Source organism: Chaetodon trifascialis, chromosome 14, assembly GCF_039877785.1.
Source record: "Chaetodon trifascialis isolate fChaTrf1 chromosome 14, fChaTrf1.hap1, whole genome shotgun sequence".
Lineage (NCBI taxonomy): Eukaryota > Metazoa > Chordata > Actinopteri > Chaetodontiformes > Chaetodontidae > Chaetodon > Chaetodon trifascialis.
The window spans coordinates 20555432-20571970 of record NC_092069.1 but is presented as its reverse complement, the minus strand read 5'-3'; the positions used below and the strand labels follow the sequence as shown (position 1 = coordinate 20571970).

General features: G+C 39.9%; 2 protein-coding genes across 3 annotated transcripts; one reads left to right on the top strand and one right to left on the bottom strand.

Annotated features, from left to right (window-relative positions):
• Window positions 1–340: 340 nt before the first annotated feature.
• gmfb (glia maturation factor, beta) lies at window positions 341–9338 on the bottom strand. Its single transcript, XM_070978556.1, has 7 exons — window positions 9237–9338; window positions 7164–7260; window positions 6443–6492; window positions 6079–6128; window positions 5707–5789; window positions 5529–5602; window positions 341–4669 (listed from the first exon to the last, which is right to left on the bottom strand). The coding sequence occupies exons 1-7, from the start codon at window positions 9237–9239 to the stop codon at window positions 4598–4600; spliced, it is 429 nt and encodes a 142-aa protein (XP_070834657.1). The 5' UTR covers window positions 9240–9338; the 3' UTR covers window positions 341–4597.
• Window positions 9339–10464: 1126 nt separating this feature from the next.
• Window positions 10465–16341, top strand: lgals3a (lectin, galactoside binding soluble 3a). 2 transcript variants are annotated; one of them, XR_011603021.1, is made up of 6 exons: window positions 10465–10605; window positions 11032–11049; window positions 11171–11887; window positions 12358–13262; window positions 13539–13695; window positions 15292–16341. XR_011603021.1 is itself a non-coding variant. In XM_070978526.1 (6 exons), exons 2-6 carry the CDS (start codon window positions 11035–11037, stop codon window positions 15445–15447), a joined length of 1134 nt encoding a protein of 377 aa, XP_070834627.1. In that variant the 5' UTR covers window positions 10465–10605; window positions 11032–11034; the 3' UTR covers window positions 15448–16341. The 2 variants fall into 2 exon arrangements, 1 of the variants encoding a protein (XP_070834627.1); XM_070978526.1 differs by having other exon boundaries at window positions 13174–13262.
• Window positions 16342–16539: the final 198 nt, after the last annotated feature.

The following is a 16539-nucleotide window of genomic DNA, read 5'->3' as shown; positions in this document are numbered from 1 at the left end:
TCAGAGCTCTCCCAAAACTGTCCTCAAATCCCTTACCTATAGTTTCAGTGTTCAACGTTTTGCTTCTTTTATGTCTATTTCACTTTGAAAACATATTCCTGTAATATGAAAACATTACTGTAATTATACATTATTTTACAAATTCAAAGCAGGCTGTTAATCTAAGCAAGCTACATGCACTCTGCATAGATATGTGTGAATATATGCATTAACCATATATTATTGTATTCTTTCTTTATTGTGAATTTGGTGTGGCTTTTGCTGTACTCGGGCTTGTGCCCTGTATTTTTCAGTTTTCATGTGCTGGACTAAATATGACAAACACATACATCTGCAGAAAACAGGGCTAAACATCACTGTCTTTTTATTTGGACAACAGGACAATAGACACTTTATAAACTATGGGAAAATACAAATGTCTCAAGTTTCACTGATGCCATGAGGCAGCTGGTTATGATACATGTCTCATGTGTTTTTATTACAAAGGAAAGAAAGTAGAAGAGTAGGCATTTGATCAGAGAGGACACCAAGAGCTGAACAACACATCTGCAGGTAAAAGACTCAAGAGGCCAAATATACAACAGGTTCACCACATAGGATGGAAAGCTATTAGATCCACAGGACATAACCAGATATGTGGCTCAATATCAATATATTGGGGAGGTTGGTTTTGATACATGATCAATGGACAGTCTATTACAACCCACTTCCATGAAAAACAGCAGTAGCAAAGGATGCCTTAAAAGAGAGCTGAACACAGTAACAACATAGATGAGACCAGATGTGTGAGATACAGGCGTTGCCCCGTTTTTAAGAATCTGTGCACTAATATTAGTCTAATCGTATTTTAAAATGCTCTGGAAAAAAATCCATGTTATTAGGAAACTTCTTTTAGGCCATGAAAACTTGAGATATACTGTGCATTGAAGCATGCACTTATTTTACAGTAGCTCTCCACATTTTACAGGTTAGAAGAATTTTGTTTTAAAAAGATAAAGTAAAACTAGTACACTGCACGTTTCAAATCAAATACAAAGACTGTTTCAGAGTTCAAGTGTGTTGCTTTTGCCAAACAAACCCCGTCTTTGATTTCAGATTGACTGTGAATTTTTGAAAATTAATCAAGAGTTTTTAATGGTTTTTATGGATCATAACGCCAGTGGTGGAAAGTCTATAAGTACGGTTACTCAAGCAGTGTACTTAAGTACAATTTTGAGGAATACAATTTTTGGAATTTCCCCTCAAGGGACGAATAAAGGAATATTGAATATTGAATACTTGAGTATTTTCATTTTCTGCTACTTAATACTTCTCCACTACATTTCAGAGACAAATATTGTACATTTGACATCATTACATTAATTTGATAACTTTAGTTACTTTGGAGGTTTTGATTAATAATCCAAAATACAACCATTAAATAAATTATGTATTATTATAGGTTAAGATATGATGGGGGGGTTAACAGTATATAAAGTAATTAAAGTTAGCTGCTTTTCCAGCCTCAACATTAAAGTGATGTTTACACACTGAGGCATCAATAATTATAATCCAACAGTTATTCTGAAATGGGTCATTCTGCATAATGAGTACTCTTGCTTTAGTACTTAAAGTGTATTTTGATGCCCGTACTTTTGTACTTTTTGTGCATGGCTTTTACTTGTAACTGAGTATTTCTACACTGTGGCATTGCTACTTTTACTTAAGTACAAGATCTGAGTACTTCTTCCACCACTGCATAAAACCTCTTTTACCCATAAAAGATAGCATACAATTTCAGCTCAAGTATGAACAGAAACCAACATAAACATGAGAACCATCCATGCTGGAATGATGTTTTTCAGCTACAGCAGCATAATACTGGTTAATATGGAGCAGACAGTGTAAATCTTAGCTTCAATGGTATCAATAGACAGCAAAACAAATGATTACAGTTCTACCCCCATTGCTCCTGTTGGATTAAACCCTGCGCTGACATGTAAATCAATAAATGATTAACATGAAACGGTATGATTGTGCGTACATATCTTTGAGTCAGATCTCTGTAAAAAGAAACTTTCACCAAGATTACACATGAAACAAAAAAAAGGATGACATTTCTTGGATTTTACAGATCAGAAAGTTACGAGAAAAAAAAATCACTACCTTAAAAAACATTAGAATCACTCAACAAGTCCTTTCCAATCATGTTTTCATTTTGGCCTCATGGTATTTAAAAATAGATGCAAATAAGCCAAAAATAAAAAATTAAGACAAGGCATTGGTATGGTAGACTTAGCAGTATAATAACATCATACATGAGGTGGTGATTTCCTGCCTTACGGCTTTTAATCAGCCACAATGTTCCCTTTCTTCTCAAAAGAGAAGATACTGCTGAGCAAACATATGGAATTCATTTGTGCCAATTATTCTTACTTAGGGTCAGACCAATATACGGAGCTATATTAAGCTTTTATCAAGAATCAGAAATCTGCCACTCGAATCATCCACCGCCTGTATAATGCAGGTTTCTCTCTCACAGCTGACATGAAAACAGTCTGTAGCACCTACAATACAATTTTATGTACATTTCATGCAGCTTTATCTATCCGGCCTGCTGGCTCTGCTGTTAAGAGCCGCTAATCCTTTAAGTATTCACAACTGGTTTGGGGTGTGTTGGATTGGTTTAAATCCTGATTTAGAGGATCTTCAGCAGGAAGACTGTCACTTTTGGGCAGGAAAAACAGCCAAATACATACAACAGAGTCCACAAGTATTTGTAAAGTGACACATTTATGTTGTTATCTGTCAGCAGATATACAGAAAAGCTACTGGTCCCATTTTCATGAAAACTGGTGGAAGGTTGTTGCATGGGCCAAGGAAGAACTCATTACATTCTGGAGTTAATCCAAATCACAGGGCGGACAGATGATTTATGTCTCATTTTCACTAACATTGCAATATAAGGCATTTGGCCCTAAATGCCATACATGTTAAAATCCAGTAGATGTCAGTAAAGTTCAATAGTGACAAAACATAACTAATTGTAGAAATAAAGAGGATCCCACATCCCAATCCATGTTCACATGTACCAGTAATCCTCTGCAATAGCTGCTCAAACTTCATACAGAAGGACATAAACTGCATTGTAGATCTTAGATATTGGCATGGAATATAAGCTGCTGGCACACTGAATACACACATATCAGTGCCAGCCTTCAAAAAGCTGCAGCATATTGGTCGAACCCTGTTCTGGATAGAAGATGGAAATTGCCCAGATGCTGTCCTTTACCTACCAAGTCTAAATATTAAGCACAACTGGCATTTGGAGAAGTCACAGCCATCATTCTCAAAGCTGTGACGACCACTAAGCAATCAAAGTGGCTTTACATCAGAATGAAGCACGACATTCATTGACACTAATAACAGTAATAGCTATAATGCACAACGTAAGCTAACAATCTCCCTACAGACACAATAACCCACTTATACAGAGTAGCCCAGTAGATTAAAAAGAGGGCCAGTAATGCCACCCTGTGTGCAGTTTTTCAAGACTGTCATGGTCACTGGAGACAGAGGTTTGTTGTAAGTAATACATCTTTCAGTTTGGAATGTTTCAGTAGAAATATTGTTTTCAGGAGTATGATATCATTGTAACAAATACGCAGGTCAAAGGCAGAATACAGCTTTACCCAAGAGTCACACTGTTTTTTCTCTAAACAGAGAGGAAAAGATGTGATCTGATGATGGACTGACGGGAAAGTCTGCAGTGTGACAAGCGCCACTCGAGGGCTTCGGCCGGTGTGCTCATGCGCACAGGAGAAGGTACAACACACCGCACAGAGTCTTACAGTAGAAGTGCCACTTATCAAATGGTCTTAGCGCTGTTATTTACAGTTTGAATGAATAAGGAAGCAGAGACTGACTAAAGCTGAACTCTATATTGTTCTCTGAATTGTAGCTTTGATTGTGCAGATGTTCTGGCAGGAGGTTTGTTTTGTTAAAAAGTATATGCTTACATAACCCTACATACACACAAAAAACACCAGCAAAAATCTAAAAGATCCCTCAAATTATGAAAAATTATTCAACATAAAAAGGTGAAACTCAGGAGGTTCAGAGTTGCAAACAACACTGAGTGTAAACTACCTAAAGAAACAAAAACCTTGGTTACGATGCCGTTAAATTCTCCTGAATGAACACTATCAATTTCTGACCACTTTAAGAGCTATGGGAGTGTTAATTAATACAGACACAACTGGCACATGGAGAGAATGCATGGGACACAAAAGCAGACCTGCGTCAAATAGTATTTTCAGTTTTAGGCTGCCAGGTGGGTGAGGTTTAGTTAGCTCTGCACATGTCAACAGTCACAGTTAAGTGTACAAACTCCTGTGATTGTCTGAAACTTCTGGCACAATGGACTGTAGTATGCAGACTAAAAACTATTACCAAAGAGGCCTAAAACTGAATACAGGAAGTATTTGCAAACACTATTTAAATCAGGTCTGGTACAAAGAGGAGGGAAACATTAACTGTGGTGTGTTCTTCCCAAGAGATGACACCAGTTGTGCAATCTGGATCCTCCTCACATCCCAGACCACCAGATGAGATGACTTTAGCCGAAGAACCCGAGCTTGCCTCTGAGCCATTCCTCTGTTAGGTCCTCTGTGTTTCTGATCTCAAACACCTGTAAAAAACACAGAAAGCAGCACGGAGCAGGATTCAAAAATCATTTGAAGTAAGAATACAGTTTAGTGTTTAGCTAACAATGCAATAGATGTTTGATAATCTAATGAAATACCAACCTAAATGGATGAAAATCACACGAACTGCATGACATCACTACATTAATTGGCAGTTTATACAATAATGTAACATTAATATACTAATGTTTTTAATAAGCAGGACCAACAGTCTTCTGCCTTGCTAGCAGTGCTATGAAGCTGAACAGTGGTTTGAGCTAAATGCTAATGTCAGCCTGCTATCATAATGATCATGCTTTTTTATACAAGTCACTTGTTTAAATTATATTACAGCTTAAAGTATGTAATGTATGGGCATGGCTGCTTTGAGTGACAGCCAGCTGCTAGGTTTCAGCAACCATGTTTTAATTGGCTCCTCCTCCCACACTCCGCTTCTTTGCCCATTTTTGGAATAGCTGGCAGTTCAGTGGAGTCAGGCATTGCCAAGATGGTGACGGCCGAACCCACTGAGTTTCACAAGGGCTCTTCAGAAACCTGCAGGCGACGTCACAGAGACTACGCCCATGTTTTATACAGTGTGTGACTGAGATCAAAGTATTGGACAAATTGAAATTTTGACCTGCTGATGATGCATATGAACAGTTAAGATGTCACCAAAGTGATTCAAATTTATCCTGGGGGGAACATGCATGTCTGTAACAAATTTCATGGAAATCCATCCCGAAGCTGTAGAGGTATTTCAGTCTGAACCACAGTGGTGGACAGACCGACAGACAGAGCCCTGTCGCGTGCATGGCTAATAAAATGAAAGGAACTTGTTCATGTTAGAAGCAGCTCACTAACCTTGGACAGCTGAACCGTTTGCACCAGCTTGTTTTTGCTTCCTGCGTACATCATCTGCTGCTCTGGTCTGCAACCTGCCCAACACCAATATACCAACATCAAAAACCTTGATGATAAAATAGTGCAGTGAGCAGACTGAGGAACAATTCATCAGAATGACCTGCAGAGGTGTTCTTACCCACTGGACTGGAGAAGATGAAGCAGAGAGGATAGGAAACACGTCCATCATCATGTTGGTATTTATAACTGTAGACGACAAATGTTCCTGGTGCTAAGGACGGGTCACAGATTTCACATCAGGACTCAATATTACACAGTTAAGATAGAGGGAATACAAATCTAAAGCGGGACTTAACTCTCTCATTCATTTAACAAGAGCGAATTAAGATAAGATTTTAAATACAGTTGTCTAGTTCAAGTAAAAATCTACCTTAAAGCAATATGAAAACACAGGCCATGTGGCAGGAAGAATATGTCACAAGACATAACAGAGTAAAGGGAAGAAGGGAATCACTGAAAGGCCGGTAGAGGTCACTTATTCGAAGGATATCTTGGCTGTCTCTCAGGCAGTTCATCCTTCAGATCATCAGGAGAAATATCCTGAAAAAAGGACAGATATGTAAAGAATAATTGAGCGAGACACTCTGGCTCTGCTGTTGTGCAATGTCTTAAATTACACTTTATCTACAAAGGCTACTACGGATTGAACAGGTGCCAGGCCAAAATAAGTTTAACCACACAAAGTTCAAAGGTCAATTACACACAGTCACGTCATGTAGTGTGAATTCAATGTCAAGAAAATTCAGTTTGGTACCTTTAAATTGAAACCTGAAATGTGAACTTGCTCTATATTATGTGCAGACACAAGAATAAAGTACATCATATTATAATGACATGTTCAAAAGCTAACTTACCTCATGTTCTTCTTCAAGAATAACCAGCTGCTTGTCTTTATCAATCTTCACTGAGGGGTGAAAACAGGAAAATGTAAAGTCAACAGCTGCATGGAAACACTCACATGAGTTTAGTCGTGGGAGTAGAAGCAGCAGCAGAAGTGGGTACGTTCAAGAGTAGCATATTTTGAGATTTTGTATGAAAAAATTTAATTTAACACATATTTTTGCTCACATTTGGTGCAAAAGGTGTGTGTGTGTGCCTTTGAGTCAGAGTCCATGTCATGCAAACACACTCCGAATCCAATTAGCAATGGCATTTTGATCCAGAGATAGTGGAGGATCAAGCTTGAAACTGGTACAACACCAAACTGTCACACCACCAGCAGTCTTACTGCTAAGCTAAGCTAAGTCATTAATGTGATTCAGGAGTTTAGAGAGGCACTGTGTTCACCTCAGTTTTGTTCCACAGAGCAGGAAGTTGATGTTGATGGTACATTTAACCCACAAGTATTGACTTCACACTTAATTGAAGGAAGCCAGTTTGTGGAAGGTGACCTAATTCTGCAAACTGCCACCCGACAACCACAAAGACAAGGCTCACACTGTAACACACACTCTATAATCATGATGAATTCCACATGGACCTGGAACCCCTCACACCATCTTCCCTCGTACTGTCTGACCTTGACGATATTGTGACAAGAGAAGAAAGAGAATGACATAAAATGTGATTACTCACTGACGATGGCCGCATTATTGGTCTCCTTTCGGAAACGGAACTCCTTCAGCTTCTTAACCAGATCTTCATCCACGTCGCACACCACCAGTGATTCACTCTGATATAAACAGGAGAAACATGCAAATCCATCAACATGCTCACTTCAAAATGCACAATTAATCTGTATTCATACATTTTTTTTAAATGTTCTTTGTGTTAGCCAACAAACCCAAGCTGTGATCTTTGGATTTAAAACTAAAAAGGCTTTATCTGAGTAATAGATGACACGTAATATTCTTCAGCTGGTAATCATACTGCATCTGCATCAGAAAGTACGCTGTTCCTGGCAGCCACCATCCTTCATATCAGCTGTATGACGTGCTCTGATATGAGAGGGAAAAGTATATAGAAATAGATGCCTTTGTTCTGCATAGCTTAAAGCTCACAGAACCTGGATAAAGTTTATACTGATTTTTCACTTTCAACCACTTCACACACATTTCCAAAATTATTATTTTTTGCATAATAGAGTGCAAAACCTCCTGCAGAGAGATCTGAGTAATGAGTTTGTTTCTCTGAGAAACCCCCCCCCAAAAAATTGTTCTTTTCCTCTTCATCACGCATTAAAATGTCTTCATCCTACACAGAACATATCCAACATCATGTCGATTAATGTAAACGATGCAACTGATTTGCTGTCATCCATGTTAAATGTACAGAGTCCCTCCTGTCAGCCACATGTTCGCTCAAAAAGAAACCTGACAGTGTGGAAAACTGGGTTAAAGAATATGTAGATTTTCTTTTTTTAGTAATGGAGCAAGCAACAAAATGTAGAGAAAAATATACATTATATATATATGCATCTCAATCTATTGCTTTATGGGGGGTATTTAATTTGGCCTCATTTTTTTTAGGGATAAGGTTTATATGGAAGGCAGCTGCAGAGTCACAGACTGCAGCTTTAAGTGGTTTTCATGCAATTTACTGCTGAGCTGTAGAGCACCGTGTTGGCAGTCAGGAGTCCAATCTGACCCACAGGCTTTATTCAGAAAGAAAACAATACACCAGTCTCAACGGGATTTTAAGTCACGTCCACACACAATATTACATAACTCCACCACAAAGACATAAACTCTTTAAGAGTCTCTGCAGAGTCTCTGAATTCTATAATTACACCCTCCTGAACAGATGGCTGGTGGGAGTCAGGATTTCACTGAGCTCAGAGAGATCTTCACAGATTAAGAAGAGACTAGAGTGTCTGTGGTTGGAACAAAGAGAGTTGGAAAACAGGATGCAGAGGAAAATGATGAAGCACAGGCATGACAATACAAGCCGGGAGGTGGCCACAGGTTCACTTCTGCTTTAAAATCTGTCAGCCACTGACAGCTAGCTCGCTAGTTTGGCTGCTAATTCAGACAGGAAATGAGAGTCAGCTAAGTTAAACTGCCAAGTAATCAATGAATCTTATGTGTACAAATGAGACAGAAATTTCCGCCAGGTACTGATCGACACTGAAGACAGTGGAGCTGTCATGAAACGCGGCCAAAAAGCCATAGAGAAACATTGTTCCTCATGATCAGAAGGCGAGCTAGCGCTAAGGCGCTCCCTGCACACCCAAACGCGTCGAGAATTATAACGGTGAGCTGCTGCGACAAGCTAACCGCACACTGCTCCACTGTTACAGGAAGCTCGCTATATTGGACTTCAAAATAAAAGCGCACCGTGTCATATAAAAGTAAAGAATCACATCTAAGTGTAGTGGTAATGAACACAGATTATTTTCTGGTGCTCATGACATTCGATGTTTCCATTTAATGAGATTTTGTTCCAAAACTAGGAGCACAACATATGGTGCCAACAGAAATTTTATTCTGGAAATCCATAACCGGAAAACTAACATTTCTATCCTGTCGAACTTGACATTAAACGGTCAGACGATCGAACTACTGCTAGGCTAGCAGGCTAACGCTAGCCAATGTGCGACCTTACTTTTCCTCAATAGTCCCCGGAACTTCACATTTGTGACGAGCACACGATTAAAAAGCGGAAACGACAATGGCGGCGGCTCTCTGACAAGAACACAGAACAACTTACCATTGTTGTAGAATTAAAATTCCCTGAAGCTGCAGCTGCTGATCTGGATGGTAGAGGCGCTTTCAATGTTTTTTTTTTTTTTTTTTTACTTCACATCATCTTGTGACTGGTTTGGCCAATCCCAAACAAGCGCCCCCCTCCTTTAAAAGTTGGTCATGCATCTGTCCTCTCTATTGTCCTGCAGCTTTAGTAGTTTATTAAATACTAAATCGAATTGAATGGTACCAAAAGCCTGATTAAATTGTGCGCTTTAACATGTCGTTTTTGGACAGAGAAAAGCAAAGCTGTAAACTTAATAATATTAAGTTAAGTAATATTACATTTCCATGATTAGCACTTTTAATACTAAAGGAATCTGAATTCTTCCTCTTCCACTGAACTAAGTAAATGTCAGATGACAGAACAATACCAATCAACATTTCTTTTGCTCACCATGATATTTACCTGCTTCATCTCCCAGGTCACAATCAAATTAAATCCTCTTTGGCTTAGCAGCTGTTTATATTTTCTCATATTACTAACAGTGCCAGAAAGTAACAATAATGCCATTGAATTATGGCTGAATAACCAGCAGGCCAAAATGGGTAACTCCAGCCTCAAACCACCAGAGGCCCCAAAATTCCAGGGTTCACTGTTTGTTTGGTAATATGAGCCACTAAAAATGAATAAATGATTAATCAGGAGCACTCAATAGTAATTTATACACACGATTCAGTAATTAAGGGCACCTGCCAGGCTCCATATTGCAGCAAGGCCCAAAGGTCAAATCAGATTTTACAGACCCTTATTACAACAGCCAATAATACGCCTACATGAAGTGTATTCTTAAATTAATTTGTCTTTTATCACATTAAACTAACTGGCATTGCATCAAGTTTGGGCAAAGTTAGAATTCCAGGATATAAACTGTAAATGTACACCATAGGCAGAGATTTTATATTGCACAGTGAGAAGGTGATTAATATTATTTCTTTCTCTAATCTATGAAAATCACAGTGATCGTCAGTTAATGTTTAGTTCCGCTGGGTTGGGTCGAACAGTTTGGAAAAAATGCTTTACTTCATGAGTTTTAAAACATCCTTGTCACACTTTGGACTTTTATATAACGTGTCTGTGTGTGAGTGTGCGCGTCTGTGTGTGCGCGCGCGCGCGCGTTTGTTCCAGAGCGCGCCCACTCTTCAGAATACGTCATCAGTGAAGCGCGGGTACGCCTTTCCTTCTCCAGAGTTGTAGTTGTGAGAGCCGATATAGTGTTAGCTTGCAGTTCTATGTCTCGGCAGGCTAACTTAGCTGGCTAACTGGCTTCCACAGCTGGATAAATCATCACTTTACCCACTATTATTTTGAGAGGAGTCAATCTTCTGGCGAGGTAGCATGAAATATCAGTTTTTACTACTTAATCTCTTTTGACACCGCAGAGCTGAGATTAACAAGCGAGCTAACCATCTGAATGTTGACTAACAGTTAGCTGCTGTTAGCTAGGTCGGTAGCCAACTATGTAACATCAGTTAACTAGACATTTTAAAAACGATATCCCTGTCAATATTCAGCTAAAGTCAGCATATCATATATATAGCTTGTGGTACTAACGTTTCACTTTGGTCAAGCTGTTTCTTTCGACTCTACCCAAATGGATTTTGTTGATCACCAGTCGGTTATGGAAACATTTACTCTGCTATTACTCAGAGCCTCTGTGTCAAATACCTTCCAGTGTTGGACAGCTTGTTGTAATCGTTTCATAGAATTTCCTAATCAAAACTAATGAAACCTGTCTGTTTTTTCTTGTCTGTTTTAGATCATGTCGGATTTCTCGGTGAGTTCAGAAGGTTCTACTGTTTTACGTAATATTCTGGTTTATTGGCAGCTGTGGTGCTTACACAGATTTTTTTTCATGTATACGGAGACAGTCACTTTCTCTTTCTCTTCTACTTCAGCTGGCAGATGCCTTAGGAGATGACACCCCAAGCCAGGCAAAGAAAATAGGAAACACGAACCCATCTGCCCCTGCCAGCAACCCTCCACCTCCTACAAACCCAGGATGGCCTGGTTCAGCCCCAGGAGCTCCCACCCAGCCCTCTGCTCCGGGTGACTTCCCTGGCGGATCATCTGGCCCAGGGGCTCCAGGGCAGTTCCCGTTTCACTCTGGTCCTGGAGCACCAGGGCAATACCCAGGACCCCCTTCAGCACCTGGTGGGTTCCACCCTGGTCCTGGGATACCAGGACAATATCCACCTGCGCCAGGAGCTCCAGGGCAGTTCCCCTCCAGTCCTGGAGCCCCTGGGCAGTTCCCTGGGCAGTACCCACCTGAAGGAGCTCCGGGACAGCTCCCTGGAGGCCCTGTTCCTTACCCAACTGGACCATTTCCTTCTGGGCCTGGAGCTCCTCCTGGGCCTTATCCAAATGTGCCTTTCCCAGGTAGTCAGCCAGGAGGAGGCAATGGGATGTACGGACCAGGTGGTCCAGGTGCATTCCCCCCTCCAGCTGGCCCTGGCTCTTTCCCTGCATTCCCTGCTGGAGGCTTTCCCCCAATACCCCCTGGGTCATGGGGACCATCTGCAGGTGGAGGCTTTCCTCCTGCCCCTGGCCCCTTTGGTCATAGCCCAGGGCCTATGGGTCCATACGGTGGGCCTGCTGCTCCAGGAGGCATGCTGGTGAGTACTAGCACCATTTACAAATAACAATATGTTGCTTGCTTGCTAACTGTCTTTGCTGATGTGTCGTCGTTCTGCAGTGGAGCATCTGTCTGGGTGGAAGTCTTTGGGATTCAGGGTGGGAAATAATACAATAGAGCCCAGCCACCAGCTAAATGTACATCTACCCTGTCAGCCACTTTAACAGGTCGCCTGCTATCATATAAATATTCACCTCTGCTCTGGAACAGGGTTTTTTATTATACCTTCAGTGAGAGTGATTTGGTGTCTGCCTAATCCTGCTGCTGTGAAAAGAAAGTTTCCTGCCTTGTTGGTGTTTACTGCAGGATAATGATTTTTTTCAGTCAGGGCTGCATTTGGATTGTTTTTCTTTTCTGCATCTTGGGCTCTGCGGGGATGCAAAGCATAACATACAGCAAAATGAGCAAATTTTCAAAAATAGTTATCAAAAATGTATTTTTGTCTTTCAGCCCAGATATAATCCACCATATAACTGAAAACAATGAACCCAACTTTTCAGTCGGACAAGGACATCACCTCCAGAATCAACATGTGGTTTGATTAGGCTCCATGAAATGTGGGAAAGACTGAATATATACACAGTATAAAGTTAGAGCTTTGCTTCTTCTGCCAGGAGAATTGTGTTGTTTTCATTAAGTGCAATATTATGTAAGATTACAGCTTCATAAAAGATTAACGTTTCTATATCAAGACACTTTGATTTTCTCTGATAAAATCACAGATTGATTACAGTTTGTATATTCATCTCCATTTCCACATCACCTTATCACATGGATCTAATTCAAAGCTTTTTGTCTTCTGTCATTTTGCTCAGAAGTCAGTTTGTATAGTTGATGCCTTGTTGTATTAAAAAAAAATTTGAAAACTCCAGATTTTATTTTCTTTACATCATCTTGACTAATAATGGTGAGTTGTGTAAGAGTGTTGAACTAAATGAAGGAGATGATGACTCATCGGGGTGTTGCATTAGGAATGTGGGCAGGGTCAAAGTTTTGAGTAATGTTTAACTAAAAATGGGCTCTTTACGACATTAAGTACTTCGCTGCACAGTACACTACCAAGTTCAGAGTGTCAGTGATAAAATGTGAACAATTCTGCTTCCATCACATGTATATTAAAAACAGGGTATTGATACTGTTTGTCAATTTTTGCTGAATAAACACGGTAAAGCATAATTTGTAATCATGCATTTTTTTTAACCTCATTTCTACATAGATCATAGTCAATGTATTGCAGTGATTTTCAAATATAAATATTTCTTACAGATGATGCCATACGATCTCCCTCTTCATGCTGGAATGATGCCACGACTTTTAATCACAATAGTTGGGGAACCCACTCCTGGTGCAGACAGGTATGACCAACATTCATCCTCTCATTCTACTGCCAGTGATGCTGTCTGTGTGAGCATCATGAGTGGGTGCATTATGACAGCCTGCAACCACCCTAACCCCCCAGATTATGGCAGTGTTGTCATCTTTAGCATATGGTTCACACTGGTCAAACATCTTCAATGTGAAATGCACATCATTAACAATGGCCCATCTACACCGTTTTGATGTTTTATTATTTGCACAGTGGAACAGTGTTCAGTGATCAGCAGCGCTCAGTCCTGCTCTTTTTCTTGCAGGTTCCAAGTTGACTTTATCAAAGGCCCAGATATTGTCTTTCACTTCAATCCTCGATTTAATGAGCAAACAATTGTCAGAAACTCCAACCTAGGTGGATGTTGGGGTCCAGAGGAGCGAGAAGGAGGCTTCCCATTTGTTCAGGGACGGCGTTTTGAGGTAAAGTGTTTAAGTAATTTGGGCTGGTCGGTTATGGCAAAAATCATAGTCAGGAAATTTGCAACCATCGTGCATTTATTGAACTTCAAGCTTGAACTTTTGACAGTGGATTTCCCAGAACTTAAGATATAATTCAACACAAAAACAAATCAAAACTAAATGTCTTATAATAATAGTATAAAAAGACATAACAGATATAAAGACTTTTATGTATGATGCTTTTATTTGGTGTGTAAAATGTGAGAATGGATTGCTGAAATGTGACTCATCCTTTTTGGCTGCTCCAAGCACCAGTACTATAACACTTCCATGTCACAAAGTGCAGACTGGGATTTACTGGAGCTCTAAAAAAGTCTGTTTCACAGTTGGCATGTGTTGACACGAGTGAAATCTCATTATTGTGATAACTGTGAAATGACATGAGCGGCACAAGGCGAGGTCGAATGAGCCAGCATCAATGAAAACACCTCTGTGAGTGTCACAGCACATCACACCACTGACCCATTCAAGCTAAAGCTGGAACAGGAAAGTTCTGCTCTGAGTTGTTGGTCAACCTTGTAGTTACGACTCAGTGGGTAACACCAGATACTGGACACAGGTGTAACTCCCCCTGCCAATCATGAGTAAATACTGGGACATCATCATTCACTGCAGACTGCTTTACTCTACTATTCAACTCAGCTGCAGCTTAGATACGCATCAGTGTGAAATCACTGAATTTTTACCAGACGTGGTGTAATTTTGCCACAGTTAAAAATAGTCCCCTGTGAAATCGTTTTTCAATGGATATTCAGCACGTAGGACGTGTTACGGGTCACCTCATGAATAGGTATTGCAACAATTTACAGTCAGGTTAACATTTATTCCCTGTTGAGAGAAGCGTAACTGTAGGCTCAGCAGGCCTGTCATTGTCAGTACTTCCTTGTGCTGTATGTCTACTAGTAACCTGACAGTATTTACAGTAACATTGTGACATGCATTCAACACATTTAATCACTTTTGCGTAAAAAACATGGTTGTGAAGCTGCACCACAGATCTTTAAAACCTTTGTCAACCCATTCCTATCAGTGGCAAACAGGTTTTTCAAGCCCTTGGTTCAGTATGAAATGATTATCAGTCTTCCAAGTCTTAAACTTGGCAAACAAAGCTTTAAAGGTATGAATAACAAGTTTCCTGCGGTGGTCTGTCTGTAGAAATTAAGAAGCTTGCATAAGTTTAAGGTCATTAATTTGAATTTAGTGCTTCAGCTAATATTGCAGCTTATTTTTCATTATCAATTAACCACCAATTATTTCCTCATTTAATCATTTGGTCCATGAAATATCAGAAAATATTTAAAAAAAAATGCTTATTACATTTTCCTAGAGTCCAGATTAATGTCTACAGATTGCTTGTTTTGATTGATTTTCAAACAAAACCAGCAAGTATTTACATTTGAGAAGCTGGAACCATTCATGTTTTTGGCATGTTTGCTATAAAAATGACACGATTGATCATGAAACTTATTGCAGATTGATGACTTGTTTCAGCTCTGCTTGCATCCCCCATGATAACTTGGCTCGCTGTGCATCAAGTGTCTGTTGCTCTCCCTGCAGCTGAAGATCCTCGTGGAGGAGGAAATGTTTAAAGTGGCCGTGGACGGCGCCCACCTGCTGGAGTACGAGCACAGAGTCGGCGGGCTGGAGGAAGTGACCCTGGTGCGAGTGGCAGGAGACCTCATCCTCCACAGTGCAGCCCCGAGCATGATCTGACTCTCAGAGCTGCTAAACCACATGCTGTACAGGAGACCTAGGTCAAACTTTACCACTGTATTTGAAATCCTTTCAAGTACCTTGATGGAGTTTTTGAGGCACAGTAGTCAGCAAAGTGCCATCTTTGCCCACATGGAGCTTCTTCATTTATTACAGAACAGATGGCAGATTCACCCTGGTCTGAACACTATAATCCCTCTTTTGTTTTTTTACTGGCTGGCATCTCATTTTATAGCCACTCACAATCCAGTGTGTTTTATGACATAACAAAAATCAAAGTAGTGAATGAGGTAGAGTGCATCTAAAACAGGAGTTTTAAGGAAATACTAATTTATACCTAATGAAAAGATTGTAGGCCAAGTGGGAAAGTGTGACATGTCCCAAACATATTATATTTTCCACTAGTATGCTGTATTTTGTTTACAGTACATGTATGTTTATTCTGATGTCCTTTATATCAAAATCTTGACAAGCCTTTGTAATGCATGAGAGTGTGCTGCTGAAAATTAACTTAGTCTCCTTTTCACTGTCTTACTTCTGGCCTGTTAACACACAGTAGGCGAACGATGAACTTTCTTAAAATGTATTTGTGCTCTGATTTCGAGCGCCTCCTCTCTTCAGTATTCATCCTCCTGAACTCTAAGACTGGAGGGACTTAAGATTTCATGTTGAAGTCTAATAGTGGAAAAAAGTGAGGCTCAGATAAAACATTAGAAGGGGGGGGGGGGGTCTTTGATTGTGTTGCCAAAGATAACAGTGGTACAGTATTTTGAGATTCTATGCTTATAAATAAAAGGCAACAAACAATGAGTGATAATGCTGTTTGATTCAGAATATTGTACACTTTTGATGAGCTACTTGCCTGTACACGTAATAAATGCTACTTCCCCTGTTCCCATTCTTTGTTTTACCCAAAATGCACAGCGCTAATCTGCTGTTAGCAGTACAAATTTCAGGGTTTTCTTGGGTGTGCCTCAAACACTTGGTGTATTACTGTGGTGGAATTCAAATCAGTATCATTTTATTCATACAACACTATTAAATCTTTGACTGTAGTTTAAACAAAAAAAGACCTAAAATAGAGCAGTTATG